The sequence below is a fragment of the Oncorhynchus keta genome, chromosome 10 (genome assembly GCF_023373465.1).
Source record: "Oncorhynchus keta strain PuntledgeMale-10-30-2019 chromosome 10, Oket_V2, whole genome shotgun sequence".
In the NCBI taxonomy this organism is placed as follows: Eukaryota; Metazoa; Chordata; class Actinopteri; order Salmoniformes; family Salmonidae; genus Oncorhynchus; species Oncorhynchus keta.
The window spans coordinates 19,000,255-19,017,227 of record NC_068430.1 but is presented as its reverse complement, the minus strand read 5'-3'; the positions used below and the strand labels follow the sequence as shown (position 1 = coordinate 19,017,227).

The following is a 16,973-nucleotide window of genomic DNA, read 5'->3' as shown; positions in this document are numbered from 1 at the left end:
AACACAGAGGCGGATGCAAGATGCAAGCAACGATGGTTTAATGAATACAGTTTACAACAGCAACAGGACAGACAGACTGTACTCAGACGGAATCCGACCCAGGGACTAGGGCGCATCTTCCAATGATAGCGTGCTGAGAAATCCAGGGGAGTGTGTCCGGATGGGTAGGAAGGAGCACAGCAGATAATCCACACAAGGGCGGCGAGAGAAGAGCACAGACACACGACACAACCTCAGGAAGTAACAACGATCTGACAACAAGAAACACTGGTTACAGAACATATAAAGGGAAGATAAGTGGTTCCAGCTGGCGCAGACAATCAGGCCGAGATTGGGAACCACGCCCACACAAACACAGGAGGAGAGAGAGAGAGAGAGGCAGTGGATTCATGAACCGTGACAAACGCCTCTTGGCGTTCCCAGGCGAATTTACCTGTCGATTGAAATCATCGATAAGGGAGTGATCCAGAATGTCCCTAGCAGGTACCCAACTTCTCTCCTCCGGGCCGTAACCCTCCCAGTCCACCAGGTACTGGAATCCGCGTCCCCTCCTTCTAGAGTCCAAAATACGATTGACAGAAAGGTGGGTTCCCCATCAACAAGTCGTGGCGGCGGGGGAACCGGGACCGGCGGGTTAATGCGTGCCTGAAACACAGGTTTTATTTTAGACACATGAAAGGTAGGATGAATTCTCCTATACGCTGGAGGAAGCTTGAGCCGGACCGCCACCGGACTAATGATCCTGGTGACTTTGAACGGGCCGATAAATTTGGGGGCAAGCTTGTTCGAAACGGATCGGAGTGGAATGTTCTTCGTAGAAAGCCACACTCTTTGGCCAACGACGTATACCGGAGGCTTCGACCGGTGGCGATCGGCCTTAGCCTTGGTGCGCGCCCCCACCCGGAGAAGAGTCTCACGGGCTCTGCTCCATGCGTGACGGCACCTCTGGATGAAAGCGTGAGCGGAAGGAACAGTGACCTCGGACTCCATACTGGGAAAGATAGGTGGCTGGTAACCTAAACTACACTCAAACGGAGAGAGACCCGTAGCTGCCACTGGCAACGAATTGTGAGCGTACTCAACCATAGAGAGTTGTTGACTCCAGGAAGAGGGATTCTTAGAAACCAAACATCGCAACACTCTCTCCAAATCTTGGTTGGCCCTCTCCGTTTGACCGTTGCTCTGGGGATGAAACCCTGAAGACAGGCTGACACTCGCTCCCAGTAACCTACAAAACTCTTGCCAAAACTTGGACACAAATTGGGGCCCCCTGTCAGAAACTACGTCCATCGGCAGGCCATGTAAGCGAAAGACGTGATCGACGACAGCTACCGCTGTCTCCTTGGCAGATGGTAATTTAGGCAAGGGAATAAAATGAGCCGCCTTCGAGAACCGGTCCACCACGGTCAACACCACCGTCTTGCCCTGGGAGGGCGGGAGGGCGGTAACAAAATCTAGCGCGATGTGGGACCAGGGTCTCGAAGGGACCGACAGCGGTTGGAGTAACCCATCTGGGGGTCGATTAGAAGTCTTCCCAGTGGCACAAACCGAGCAAGCCAAGACAAAACTGTGAATGTCACGAGCCATCAGTGGCCACCAAAAGCGTTGCTTAACCAAAAAGCTAGTGCGGCTGACTCCTGGATGACACGCTACGTTGGAGCAATGCCCCCACCGAATAACATCGGACCGACACCCTCCGGCACAAACAACCGATTAGGCGGGAAACCGGGCGGAGGCGTTACCCCTTCTAAGGCCGTTTTGACCCTCGATTCAACCTCCCATGTGAGTGTGGATACTACTAGGGTCCCGGGTAGGATGCACTCGGGAGTGGATGGGCGTTCGGAATGGTCAAAAATGCGAGAAAGGGAATCGGGTTTGACATTCTTGGAACCCGGGCGATACGAGAGAGAGAAGTCAAAACGTCCGAAAAAGAGTGCCCACCGCGCCTGCCTGGAGTTGAGTCGCTTGGCGGTTCTGATATATTCCAAATTTTTGTGATCGGTCCAAACTATAAAAGGTACCCACGAACCCTCTAACCAATGGCGCCACTCCTCCAGTGCTAACTTCACTGCCAACAACTCTCTGTTGCCAATGTCGTAGTTGCGTTCCGCAGGTGATAACCGATGGGAAAGGAACGCACAAGGGTGCATCTTGTCGTCAGAAGAGGAACGTTGGGAAAGTACCGCACCTACCCCCACCTCTACTACGAACTGACGCGAGGGATCGGGAGCTATGAGGATGGGAGCCGAAACAAAGCGGCTCTTGAGTTTGGCGAATGCAGCCTCGGCTGTATCGGACCACCTGAACATCACTCTGGGGGAGGTTAAGGCGGTAAGAGGAGCGACTATCTGACTAAAGTTGCGAACGAAACGCCGGTAGAAATTGGCGAATCCCAGAAACCTCTGTAGGGCCTTACGGGAATCTGGGCTTGGCCAATCCACGACAGCCTTAACCTTGTCAGGATCCATGCGAATACCTTCAGTCGAGACGATGTAACCTAGGAATGGAACGGATTGTGCATGAAAATGCATTTCTCCGTCTTGACAAAAGTCCATTCTCCAACAACCTCTGAAGCACTCGTCTGACGTGCTGAACGTGTTCCTGGAGAGAAGAAGAAAAAATCAGTATGTCATCCAGGTAAACATATATGAACTGATCAATCATATCTCTCAGCACGTCATTGACGAGTGCCTGGAAAACCACTGGGGAGTTGGATAGCCCAAAAGGCATGACCAAATATTCGAAGTGCCCTCTGGGGGTGTTAAACGCGGTCTTCCATTCGTCCCCCCCCCTTATGCGAACCAAATGATATGCATTACGTAAATCCAACTTAGTGAACACGGATGCTCCCTGTAACCTTTCAAAGGCTGAGGACATCAACGGTAAGGGATAGGTATTCTTCACTGTGATGTTATTCAACCCACGGTAATCAACGCAAGGATGCAGAGATCCGTCCTCCTTCCCCACAAAGAAGAACCCCGCCCCGCTGGAGAAGAGGAAGGACGAATGAATCCAGATGCCAGAGAATCAGAGATGTATCTCTCCATAGCCTCCCTCTCAGGAACAGAGAGTGAATATAACTTGCCTTTAGGCGGAGACTCACCTGGCAATAATTATATTGCACAGTCATAGGGACGATGCGGAGGAAGAGAAGCAGCACGGGACTTACTGAACACCTCCTTCAGGTTGAGGTATTCAACGGGCACGTTAGACAAATCCACTGCCTCCTCTAGAAACACAGAATCAGACACAGACGAACAGGCAGACACTAAACAGGACTCAAGACACTTGTTACTCCACATGGATATAGAGTTATGACCCCATTCAACTCTGGGGTTGTGTTGGGTGAGCCAAGGGTGGCCGAGGACTAATGGTGCAAGGGGTGAGTCCATGAGTAGAAATGATAGTGTCTCAGTGTGATTGCCAGAAGTGATGAGTGTGATAGGTTCAGTGGTGTGAGAAATGTTGGGAAGTACTTGACCATTGAGAGCGTTGACGGATATCTTGTGCGTGAGTGAGGTGATAGGAATCTGAGTTTGTGAGCGAGCTTGAAGTCCATGAAATTACCCTCTGCTCCTGAGTCCAGTAAGGCTTGGGTGTCGTGCGTGTGGGTGGCCCATCTTAGTCTTACCGGGAGGAGAGTAGATGATGAGGTCTTCTCTGTGGTGACACCACCCGATAGTAGCCTCATGTTTACTACCGGGCCTGATCTTTTACCGGGCAGGAGTGGATAAAGTGGCCCGCTCTACCACAGTAGAGACAGAGTCCTTGGGATCTCCGCCTCTCCCTCTCTTCCCGGGAGAGGCGAGCTCTCCCCAGCTGCATGGGTTCGTGAGCGGAGGCTGAACTGGCCGTGTTCCCGCCGCTGGCATGCCCGCCCTCCGTGTCGTTATACGGTCTGTTAGGGCATGCTCGGCGGCCAATACGACTCAGACGAGCGTCGACCCTCAAGGCTAGTTACACTAGTCCGTTTAAACTCCTGGGAAGGTCCAGAACATAAATCTCCTTCTGGATCCGGTCCTCCAGCCCATGCAGGAACATGTCCCACTGCGCCTCCTCGTTCCACTGACACTCTGCGGCCAGAGTGCGGAATTGGATGGAGTATTCCGATACTGAACGGTCTCCTTGGCGAAGGTCAGCGAGTAGTCTGGCCGCCTCCCTACCCGCCACGGCCCGATCGAAGACCCTTCTCATCTCCTCGGAGAGTGTCTGGAAAGAGGTGCAGCATGGGTCCTGGTTCGCCCACACCGCCGTTCCCCAAAGAGCCGCTTTGCCTGATAGCAGTGTGAGTACGAATGCTACCTTAGACTGTTCACGGTTGAAGGTCCGTGGCTGCAACGAGAAATGCATGGAACATCTCGTAAGAAAGGCTCTGCAATAGTCAGGATCACCTGAATAACCCTCTGGTGTCGGTAGCCGTGGCTCTAGCTGGGAATCCGGCTCTGGCGGGGCGGGTTGAACTGCCGGTGTAGGTGGCGCAGCGGAACCCCTCAGATGTTGTAATTGTTGGATCAGCTGGGCTACCTGCGTCGCAAGGGCTTGTACTGCCCGACCTGTGCTGGAGATGTTCTCCTCTTGTTGATCCATTCTCGTGATACTGCGGGAAATGAATTCGGTCAGACTCGTTGAACTCGCTGCATCCATGGTCTGGTCAGATCGTTCTGTGACAACACAGAGGCGGATGCAAGATGCAAGCAACGATGGTTTAATGAATACAGTTTACAACAGCAACAGGACAGACAGACTGTACTCAGACGGAATCCGACCCAGGGACTAGGACGCAGCTTCCAATGATAGCGTGCTGAGAAATCCAGGGGAGTGTGTCCGGATGGGTAGGAAGGAGCACAGCAGATAATCCACACAAGGGCGGCGAGAGAAGAGCACAGACACACGACACAACCTCAGGGAAGTAACAACGATCTGACAACAAGAAACACTGGTTACAGAACATATAAAGGGAAGATAAGTGGTTCCAGCTGGCGCAGACAATCAGGCCGAGATTGGGAACCACGCCCACACAAACACGGGGAGGAGAGAGAGAGAGAGAGAGAGAGAGAGAGAGAGAGAGAGAGAGAGAGAGAGAGAGAGAGAGAGAGAGAGAGAGAGAGAGAGAGAGAGAGAGAGAGAGAGAGAGAAAGAGAAAGAGAGGCAGTGGATTCATGAACCGTGACAGGTTTTGGGAGGGAAAATCCTGGTAAATCTAGATACCCGGATTCCCGCCGTTCCCGCCATTCAACCCTAATACTCAGTAATGTATTGTATTTGACCCAAAATTAACACTTTGTATTCAGGCATCCTTCTTTTCACTCTGTCAATTAGGTTATTATTGTGGAGTAACTACAATGTTGTTGATCCATCCTCAGTTTTCTCCTGTCACAGACAGTAAACTCTGTAACTGCTCCAAAGTAACGAGTGGCCTCATAGTGAAATCCCTGAGCGGTTTCCTTCCTCTCCAGCTACTAAGTTAGGAAGGACGTCTGTGTCTTTGTAGTGACTCTGCTTTTTTAAAGCATGCTACTTATTATTTGACTTGGATAATAGAGGGGTTCTTGAATACTTATTTACTCAAGACATTTCAGCTTTTCATGTTTTATGAATGTAAAACATTTAGAAAAATGTATTTCCACTTTTACGTTATGGGGTATTGTGTATAGGCCAGTAACACATTTATTTTTTATTTTTTATGCATTTTAAATTCAGGATGTAACACAACAAAATGTGGAAAATGTCAAGGGCTGTGAATATATTATGTACACATAGTATAGATAGGGGTAAAGTGACTAATGTAATATTGTTTTGAATATATACCCTGTAAACTCAGGAAAGACGGAGATGGCCCTTAGTTGTAATCTACTTAATATACATGATTGGATCTCCCATCAAATTTATGTAGGGAACCATTTAGCATCTTTTTCATGCTTATATTGCAGTTGGTGTCAGCACATGTTCTTGCTGTGCCATGCTGAAGTATGTAAGGCTTTTAACTTATGCAATTGATAATAATGTCAGGTGCCCGTCAGGTGGGTATCCATCTTCTTGATGATACGTTCACTGTGTGGTGTGGAAGCTAAAACAACTTTCCATACGTGTATCTGCTTGGTAATGCTTTCCTTTCTTATTTTCCATCTCCTCACTAGTTTCCACAGTGGTATCCACTGTCAGTATGTAGATTTCTGTTTATGTGCAGCACAAAGCAACTTCTGTAGTCTAACACTGATGTAAATCATCCCTACAGGTATATTCTCTGTGAAATAACTACATTGATTTATTTCTGCATGAGTCATCCATGAATTATTTGTATCAAATCCTTGGTGGATACTTGAGTAGTACTATAGCTCTCACATTCCATTTCTGACAAAGACTATTCTTCTGATATCTGCTGGTATGATTTCTATAAGCTATACTGTATGCAGTTTCTTTAACATAAACTAGTTGTGAGTGCATGAATATGGATAAAGGGCTGAAATACTGGTGGGAGGTGAATCTTGGAGACAACAGCTCCTGGCCCAGTTGCCTGCATGGTTGACTAGGTCAAGCAGGCATTTAGAAAACAAGTCTGATGTCAGCAACCATTAAGGCATATTTCACACAAATAAGGAACTAAGATGATGCAGATACTCCCCTCATCTGTGAATAATTGCCCTTCTCTGTTGCGTGCCCTTTGCCATCAGCGCTGAGCACTCTGGTGCCTCCGTTCATTAGTAGACCAATACAGACTCCGCTGTTTTCAGACAACGTTTGTGGGTTTCTCTGCAGTAACAATGGTAATGAGGATCCCGTTTATAAATTCATATGAATCCAGTCTCATTAGTGAATCTGTAAATTAATATTGACTTTTGTTCCAACAACATTAGGCTCAATGTCACACGTATTACAAACAGAGGGATCAAATTAAGCTTTAGGTACAGCATACAGGAAAGCTATCAGACGTGCATATGCTGTATATTGAACTGTCAATAAAAGTTCAAATGATGACGTCTTTGTTTCATCAGAGGAAAAGTCCCTTCCTGTAGAATAAATCATTACCAATGATCACCTCTAACCACACATTAGACCTTATTTGCTTGTTGTTTGATGGTATTCATTGCTCAAGCCACGATTGCGCACCCCAATTAAAAGTCAGACATGCTTTTAAGGTATGTACCCAGTAGGTCTCTCAGGTCCTCTGGCACTGGCCGTTTAACTTTCCCAAAGACTAGGACCAAGAGACATGGAGAGGATACCTTTAGTTATAATGCCCCCTGGCCTCTGGAATAGCCTGCCAGAGAACCTGAGGTGGGCCGAAACTGTGGACATATTTAGTCATTCAGTTTTTTCATTCTTTTGTTTGTTGTGTAGTAAATATTGCAGCCTTGTTTTTATTGTTTTGTATTAGTTTTTTCCTGTGAAACACATTGCATTGCATTCCTTGTCTGAAATGTGTGGTATAAATAAAGCTTGATTTGATTTCATTTGCTCTGTAGTAGTAACCACCCAGACTAGTTGTTATATGAGACATATCTATAGACAAAAAATTCATATCAGTCCACTATACCCATAGTTGTAGCGTACTAAAAGTTGTATTAGTCAGTAGACAGTAGCTCCCGCTCCCTGACTCAAAAAATAGCCAATAATCTTCAGGTGTCTTCCTTTTCAGGCCAGTCTGCCTCCCCCTCACATCCAAGCACTACAGTCTCCCATATGACCAAGTTCACCCGCTCCAACATAGGTATTCATATAACCAATTGTGTTCAATATGGCAATGATAGCCATAGGTGAAAACCACAGGAGGCTGGTGAGGGGATGAAGGCTCATAATAAATGAGAATGGAATGGCATCAAGCACATGGAAACCATGTGTTTGATGTGTTTGACACCATTCAATTATTCCGTACCTACCATTACTATGAGCCTGTCCTACCCAATTAAGGTGCCACCAGCCACCTGTAGTGAAAACACTAAACTCTAGTGATACCATATGATAAAAATACTCTTCTCTATTTTGTGCTTAACTTCAATCAATAAAAACTAGCTTAAGAATTGATGTTGAGTTAAAGTCCCGCAAACATCTCAACAAACTCATTGTTAGGATAGGGTAAGTAATCCTTCTCACCCCCCTAAAAAGATTTAGATGCACTATTGTAAAGTGGCTGTTCCACTGGATGTCATAAGGTGTATGCACCAATTTGTAAGTCGCTCTGGATAAGAGCGTCTGCTAAATGACTTAAATTTAAATGTAAATGTAAATGAGACAGTCCTGTTTTTTAAGGGGAGGCAGGTAGCCTAGTGGTTAGAGCGTTGAGCCAGTAACTGAAAGGTTTCTAGATTGAATCCCTGAGCTGACAAGGTAAAAATCTGTTGTTCTGTCCCCGAACCAGGCAGTTAATCCACTGTTTAGGAACAGTCATTGTAAATAAGAATTTGTTCTTAACTGATTTGCCTAGTTAAATAAATAATCTATGCCATACCTGAAGGTGTGAGTGTAGATCAAAAAGGTTCAATGGAAATGTCTGGTGATGGCTTGGTCAATATCTTGCTGTGTAAAGGAGGACTTTGGCCCAACAAATCAATTAGACATATTTGTCATATGTCTAATTGATTTGTTCGGCCAAAGTCCTCCTTTACACAGCAAGATATTGACCAAGCCATCACCCGCCACCTTCATTTAACCTTCAACTGAGGAAACAACAATAGTGCTGTTGGACAAGCAACTGTCCATACAGTAGCAATATTTGAGCTGGAGGAAATGTAGGCCTAGTCAGGCCGAGTGAGGTGGAGGAGCAGGAGGTGTGAGCTCTTACAGAGATGGTGATATTTAGGGGAAACTGAGATAAGTGGATAAGTGGAAACTGTTGATAGCTGTAGATCAGAATATTTAAGTGTACTGGGCTCAGCTTTAAAAAATCTCCCTGACTTTGAAGAGCCATTTTGCAGGCGTTGTGGCAGGGCCAGGGCTGCGCTCCCTGCTGTGGCAACAGATGCTTTCTGCAGCCTTTAATACCAGGCTGAGCAGTGCAATGACAGACACGCCAAGCCCTGGGATATTTTTTGTCACTTAGAATAATCATACTAAGCAAATGATGGGAATTACCATAGTTACAGAGTCATACACCAGCTTTACCCATGGTGTGTCATTTGTGCTCACAGGGATGGGCAGCCCAGACACAGGTGTCCTTGTGTTCTGAATGATCACCTGAGCAAACACCGGAGCAGGAGACACAGTCGAAGATTTGCATGTTTGCCTGAGGGAGATGAAGGGGATTGTTTGCCGTTGACCTGTCGTACCAAAGCTGTGCAACCTTTCTTTTCAAACTTGAAATTTGAAGTGGTGCATTATTCTCACCCTCCAGCTGCAGTGGTTCTTTGATTTCCTGGAGTGTCAGTCTTCAGAGACTTTATTAGTCTGTTATTGTCTAATGTATGCAGCACCGCTGTGTACATGAGTTAAGCTGCAGTGAGGCACAGGGACTTCTGCTCACCCCTGTTATTTAACATTTCTGTTGAAATGTATACTGTTGTAGAGAGAAGCACAATCTATGTGATTTGAAAGCGATAGCAATCAGTTGTATTAAGAAAATGAACACGCAAGGTCAATAAGCAGGGTTTTGGATTGTTCATGTGGTCTGCATGTTTCAATGGATACATACTCTCTTCAGCTTTCCTTGGCTTTCCTTTTCCTTTGTCAATTTCATTTCAAGTGATTCAGGAAATGTGCCAGTTATTGATAAGCCTTCATTCTATATCCTCCAGTAGTATTAAGCATGAGACACATACGTTAGACTATATATACTGCACTGCATGTGCATAAGTAAATGGATTGACTTCATCAACAAGTCCCTGGCCAGCTTTAGATCCATGTTTTTTGTGTGTACTGTCCTTAATCCTTTATTAACCCTGTTCTGCCATGTATCCCCTCTTCCTCCTTCATCTGTCTGTCAGTCACAGCCCTGTTGAATATTAGTTCCTCAGCTCAACAACTTTGCAAACATCAGTTGAATTCCAGGGAACTAATAAACGGAGTCTTATGTTGCATATATGAACAACCGTAAGCACATTACTTCTATGTCCATTTGTAGTATATTTTATAGCGATATACTTTTAAGGTGATTTTGAACGTATTGGTAACATCTGAGACATCTCCATACAGTTCTACCGTTACATGCTAGTGTTGTGTTGTTTCATCGAACACTCTGTAAATAACCCTTTAACCCTTCCCCCCTCATGAGTACTAACCCTCCCTGATTGTGCACCTAGGTAAAGGTAACTAGACTATCTCTGAGGCAGTTAACTCCTCTAAGACTTTAATAGTCCGCCCCATCCCGCATGCGGGATCGTGACTACAGCCTCAAGCTCATTACCATAACGCAACATTAGCGATTTCTAAAAATTGCAAATGAAATGAAATAAATATGCCTGCTCTCAAGCTTATCCTTTTCTTAACAATCCTGTCGTCTCAGATTTTCAAAATATGCTTTAGAACCAGAGAAAATCAATAATTTGTGTAAGAGTGGTGATAGCTAGCTTAGCATTTAGCGTTAGCATTTAGCACGCAACATATTCACAAAAACCAGCAAAGGGATCAAATAAAATAATTTACCTTTGAAGAACTTCAGATGTTTCAATGAGGAGACTCTCAGTTACATAGCAGATGTCCAGTTTTTCCTGAAAGATGCTTGTGTAGGACACAACGTTCCGTTTTGTTACTATGCATTTGGCTACCGAAACTAACCGAAAATTCAGTCACCTAAATGTCGAACTTTTTCTGAATTAACTCCATAATATTGACTGAAACATGGAAAACGTTGTTTGAATCAATCCTCAAGGTGTTTTGTCACATATCTCTTCATTGAAATGCCGTCCCTGGAAGCGTGCATTCTTCTCTGATTCGGATGGAAAAATACTGGTAGCTGACTTTTTGCGCACCAATTTCCACGCAGACACCGTGCGGGACACTTGGCAATTGTAGTCTCTTATGGTCAATCTTCCAATGATATGCCTACAAATACGTCACAATGCTGCAGACACCTGGGGAAACGATAGGAAGTGTCCGTTCATTCCTGTCGCATTCACAGCCATATAAGGCGATCATGGAAAACGTGCCGTCAGAAATCCTGTTGATTTCCTGGTCGCTCAAACATCTTGGTTTTGCCTGTAGATTTTGTTCTATGGCACTCACAGTGAAAATCTTTGCAGTTCTGGAAACGTCAGAGTGTCTTCTTTCCAAGCATAGTCGAGCATCTTTTCGTGACAAAATATTGCGCTAAAAACGGGCACGTCTTTTTATCCAAAAATGAAATACTGCCCCTATAGGACTAACAGGTTAAACGTGATTGAGGGGCTGGAGCTTGGGACATTACATTTACATTTAAGTCATTTAGCAGACGCTCTTATCCAGAGCGACTTACAAATTGGTGCATTCACCTTATGACATCCAGTGGAACAGCCACTTTACAATAGTGCATCTAAATCTTTTAAGGGGGGGGGGGGTGAGAAGGATTACTTTATCCTTTTATCCTATCCTAGGTATTCCTTAAAGAGGTGGGGTTTCAGGTGTCTCCGGAAGGTGGTGATTGAGTCCGCTGTCCTGGCGTCGTGAGGGAGTTTGTTCCACCATTGGGGAGCCAGAGCAGCGAACAGTTTTGACTGGGCTGAGCGGGAACTGTACTTCCTCAGTGGTAGGGAGGCGAGCAGGCCAGAGGTGGATGAACGCAGTGCCCTTGTTTGGGTGTAGGGCCTGATCAGAGCCTGGAGGTACTGAGGTGCCGTTCCCTCACAGCTCCGTAGGCAAGCACCATGGTCTTGTAGCGGATGCAAGCTTCAACTGGAAGCCAGTGAAGAGAGCGGAGGAGCGGGGTGACGTGAGAGAACTTGGGAAGGTTGAACACCAGACGGGCTGCGGCGTTCTGGATGAGTTGTAGGGGTTTAATGGCACAGGCAGGGAGCCCAGCCAACAGCGAGTTGCAGTAATCCAGACGGGAGATGACAAGTGCCTGGATTAGGACCTGCGCCGCTTCCTGTGTGAGGCAGGGTCGTACTCTGCGGATGTTGTAGAGCATGAACCTACAGGAACGGGCCACCGCCTTGATGTTAGTTGAGAACGACAGGGTATTGTCCAGGATCACGCCAAGGTTCTTAGCGCTCTGGGAGGAGGACACAATGGAGTTGTCAACCGTGATGGCGAGATCATGGAACGGGCAGTCCTTTCCCGGGAGGAAGAGCAGCTCCGTCTTGCCGAGGTTCAGCTTGAGGTGGTGATCCGTCATCCACACTGATATGTCTGCCAGACATGCAGAGATGCGATTCGCCACCTGGTCATCAGAAGGGGGAAAGGAGAAGACTGTGTACACTGTGCGACTTATGACTAACAACTGGGTTGATAATACTAGTATTTTTGAATATGTAATCAGGACCAGGGCTAAAGTGAGCAGGGATGCTATTGGAAAAGAAAAAGCTCTCCCACCCCCCAATCAAATCCCTACACACACAATCTCCATAACCAATTGACGTTTTATTAAGTATGCAGGTGCACCAATGTCCTTGAACACGTCTCAAGGTATCATGCATGGTTCTCTGTGTCAATAGGATTTTTTATATATTTTTTGTGACTTGGTGAAAGGAATTCCATTTGAACAGCCTCCTCAGTTGATTAATTAGACAAGGGGGATTAGCTGTTTAATATTAATACTGGTACATTTCCATTTCAACATCACCTGCTGCCTCTGCATCCAATAGACTTTGTCGATGTAAACATTCAATCAATTGTCCTCATGAAAGGCAGAGTCAAAGTCAAAGTGTTGTTGTTTCTTCTCCTCTCCTCAGGTCTGGCAAGCATCCATGGAGGAATCTCTACCCAGGGCTGGTTCATCGGACTGATGTGTGTCTCGGCTCTCCTAACACTCATGGTGTTAATCGCCTGCTTTGTCAACAGAAATAAAGGAGGGAAATATTCCGGTAGGTACTCAAACACACACACGCACACACATTGCACCTTATGAATGCTAACTAATCACTGCACTAGGCATAATTATATTTCCATTTAGAGTATTTATTACCAAAGAGAAATGATTACTCTGGACACCATTATAGACATATTTAAGCTGATATATTATTATTAGTAGAAATATACATCACACCACTGTTCAACATTTCAATGCTGATATTTACAGTATAATGAGAACTTAAATTAATGGGAGCATATGCATTTATATTGATAACATTTAAATAAATACAGCATATTTGAAATATGCAGCATTTGAATAAAAACATAGAATGTACAGAATACACAGAAGATATTTAAATGTTATGGTCACATGCCAGCGGTGGGGATCTTAATGCCAGTCCTGTCTGTGGGGGATAGGGGGTCATTTACAGTACCTTTCATCTTTATTCACTTATTGAGCGCCAGGTTCAGCTCAGCTAATCGCCTATCATATCAGAAAGACAGTCTAAATCACAGGGCTTTGTTCTGTGATGCATTCATTAAACACTACCTCCTGCACTTTCACTGATAGTTAGCTTTCCCTTTTGAAATTAGGATTCAGTTGTTACTCATATTGCTGCTGACATCAAGCACTGAGTATGTTGTACTCAGGAATGTGTGAGAACTTGTAAGGTGTTTTAGCAGAACATTACTTTGTCTTTAACATGATATAAAGTTGTTATTTGAATGTTGTACTGTACTCAAGGTACCCTAAACATTGATCTTTCTCTCCGACCAGTAAAGGAGAAAGAGGATCTTCATCCAGACCTAGAGTCCCAGGGTATCCATGATGACACCTTCTGTGAATACAGGTAATCATACCACCAACCACCATTGTATCAATAATTCTGAAATCAGCTCATATATTAACGTTGTTTTTGAATTGTATCACATTGTATAATTCTATCTGTGCATTTCTCCTGATTTAAAAAGAAAACCCTACATGCATGAGCTTAACACAGACCTTCACAGACATCCCTGTTCAAGACATGTGATGGGCTGAGTAATATGTATTCTAAACATGATGTGGTAAACAGCAACAAATAGCCCCGTTGTTGTTTACACATCAGTGATGTTGATGTGGTATCACCCTATATTGTGCATTGTTATTAGGTAGATGTGTCCTGGTAGAGCTCAGGTCATTAGCAGTAACAGCCTCATTGTTCAGATGTTACTATTTGTTTCTGAATAGAACTCAATGAAGGAAGGCTGCCTGGCCACAACACGACCCGGCAGGAGGCTAAAACCAATCTGTGTAATTGAATGCAGCTCATCTCCGGGGCAGTAAAATCTGTGCTCAATTCATTAATCTTTCACTGGTCCGATTCAGATCACACTCACAGAGTGCAACTCAGAGACCCACACTTCACTTCAATCAGTAGTCTCACACTCGAACTGGAAGTTATGAAGCAGAAGTAGCCTAGACATCTTCATCATGTGGTCACAGTAAAGTTGTGAAGTAGAATGGTTCCTAAAATGGTTCCTAAAATATATGGCCCCCAATGTCAGACCACGGGAAAGCACACATTTATTGTAAAATCAAAAAATGCTCAGATCCCTGAAGCACCTGACTTCACCATCATTAACCATGTAGGAGCAGCATGATGCCAATCCAAACCATTAGTCTATACAATCAACCCTTTATGTGATCACTTTCGTGTTGAATAATTCAATGAAAACTACAGCCTGAGCATCTCTCCCCATACAGACAGGGTTAAAATGCACCTTGTGACTGCAGCATGTGCACGGTCGATATCTGCATCAGCCTGACAGCCAAATCAATACCCCATCTTCTTTTAATTATCCCATTCATTGTCACATACATTGATATACTGTACATGTAGGGTTTAAGTACACTTGATAGGAGTGCCCTTTACTAGTGCACATATCTGATCATTTTTCATCCGTCTGTCAGTAAGAGGTAAACATTGCTGCCAATCGCCAAAGCTCTTCATTTAAGCTCTTTGGGTTCAAACCTGCCTGTGTCCCTGTCCTTACCAATAAAGCCCATAGAGTTAAGCCATGAGTGAAATTAGGTGGTTTTGAAATCCCCTGTCTTTGTGCCGTCATGTTGTGACACAGTGACAATGATGAGAAGCCACTGAAGGGCAGCCAGCACTCTCTGAGCGGACAGATCAAAGCAGAGGACAGTGGGGACAGCCTGGTGGACTATGGGGATGAGGACATCCAGTTCAACGAAGATGGCTCCTTCATCGGCGAGTACGCAGGTCGCAAAGAAAAGAAGGTGTCCATGGAAGTCAAAGGAACCACGAATCAGAGCACAGCGTGAGAGCAAGGAAAACGGTCCATCATCCATCCTTAGGACAATACTTTCATTAGACTGGTGGAGGGGAGGGGACATAAAGTAAGTAGATGACATAATCCGTACCAATCACAATCCAATGTCAAATGTAATGTGTCATTGTCAGCTGCACTGCCATCTTCATTTTATAAAGCTGTTTGTTTTATCAAGCTGTAACAGAATGCATAATTTCCAAATGTAAATATTATTGTATGTGGGAGTGTTTTATATTACTGCAAATCATTGAAAACCTTTGAGGCTTTTTGCATTTTTTTGTCAAATGCAACAACTGTTTGAAATCAATTCAAATGTAAAGAGGAAGAAAAATAAATCTCCAGTCCACATTGATCCTTGTCTTATACTACCAGATCTCTCATTCCCAGTCATCATTTAGCAAACTACACATGTATGTGAGCAGATGATGTCAGCCTGTTTCAGTTGAAGCAAATATTGGCATTTTATATTTGAAAGGCATTCATTAAATATGATTTTAATATGTGTACAAAGGCTGTTCATCAACTTATTTCCTGGTTTTATACATGACAAAATAACAATACAAAACAGATGCCTCAGTTATATCACATGAAATGCCAAAAGATCTAAGGCAAGGGCTCTGAGAACTCTCAGTTGATAACAGGAAAGTACTTCTGTTGTTTCCACAGTGAGGTTATGATTCAGTGGTTTTATGTGCCAGCTCGCTATAACATGCAGACAATTATCAACCGAGTTACCACTTGATCTATTCTAGCTCATCAAAATACCAATTAAAGCATTAATGTTGTTCCCATGTTCTTAGAACAGCCTTGCTCATTACAACTTGCATGTCATTGTAGACAATGCCATTCAACTCCAAAAAAGTAATCATAGTAAACCTGTTTGAAAGTCAACCTAAACGTTACCATGATGATCGCCTTCAATTGCATCTTTGTACAAATACATCAAATATAGCTATTGTATGTTAAAGAATGTTTGTGGATGTTTTGATGTTATTAAATTGTTTAACTTTTCATTACCATTGGCTATAGACTGACTGCTTTGGGGTTTGTAATGAACTCTGCTTCTGCAGAAAGCTTTTGAACGTCATTAAAACATGTGAAATGAGTAAATCCACTCCTGAGCTAGCTATCTAACTAGAAGAACAAGGAGACGGTAGTTCAAGTCGCGAACCATATACAGTGCCTTGCGAAAGTATTCGGCCACCCTTGAACTTTGCGACATTTTGCCACATTTCAGGCTTCAAACAAAGATATATAACTGTATTTTTTTTGTGAAGAATCAACAACAAGTGGGACACAATCATGAAGTGGAACGACATTTATTGGATATTTCAAACTTTTTTAACAAATCAAAAACTGAAAAATTGGGCGTGCAAAATTATTCAGCCCCCTTAAGTTAGTACTTTGTAGCGCCACCTTTTGCTGCGATTACAGCTGTAAATCACTTGGGGTATGTCTCTATCAGTTTTGCACATCGAGAGACTGACATTTTTTCCGATTCCTCCTTGCAAAACAGGTTGAGCTCAGTGAGGTTGGATGGAGAGCATTTGTGAACAGCAGTTTTCAGTTCTTTCCACAGATTCTCGATTGGATTCCGGTCTGGACTTTGACTTGGCCATTCTAACACCTGGATATGTTTATTTTTGAACCATTCCATTGTAGATTTTGCTTTATGTTTTGGATCATTTTCTTGTTGGAAGACAAATCTCTGTCCCAGT

The 16,973-nt window shown here is 44.4% G+C and overlaps 1 protein-coding gene and 1 long non-coding RNA gene across 7 annotated transcripts in view; one reads left to right on the top strand and one right to left on the bottom strand.

The window, feature by feature from the left end:
• Window positions 1–16,271, top strand: part of LOC118373926 (neural cell adhesion molecule L1-like protein) — a 103,330-nt gene extending 87,059 nt beyond the window's left edge. For all 6 annotated transcript variants that reach the window (XM_035760240.2, XM_035760237.2, XM_035760242.2 and 3 more), the window contains 3 exons: window positions 12,798–12,929; window positions 13,697–13,769; window positions 15,040–16,271. In XM_035760240.2, the coding sequence (XP_035616133.1) occupies window positions 12,798–12,929; window positions 13,697–13,769; window positions 15,040–15,247 (413 nt within the window). In that variant the 3' untranslated portion in view covers window positions 15,248–16,271. The remainder of the gene's footprint in view (window positions 1–12,797; window positions 12,930–13,696; window positions 13,770–15,039) is intronic.
• On the bottom strand, window positions 22–5,175 carry LOC127932159 (uncharacterized). Its single transcript, XR_008144398.1, has 2 exons — window positions 4,901–5,175; window positions 22–232 (listed from the first exon to the last, which is right to left on the bottom strand). It is a non-coding gene; the product is annotated as an uncharacterized LOC127932159 (long non-coding RNA).
• Window positions 16,272–16,973: the final 702 nt, after the last annotated feature.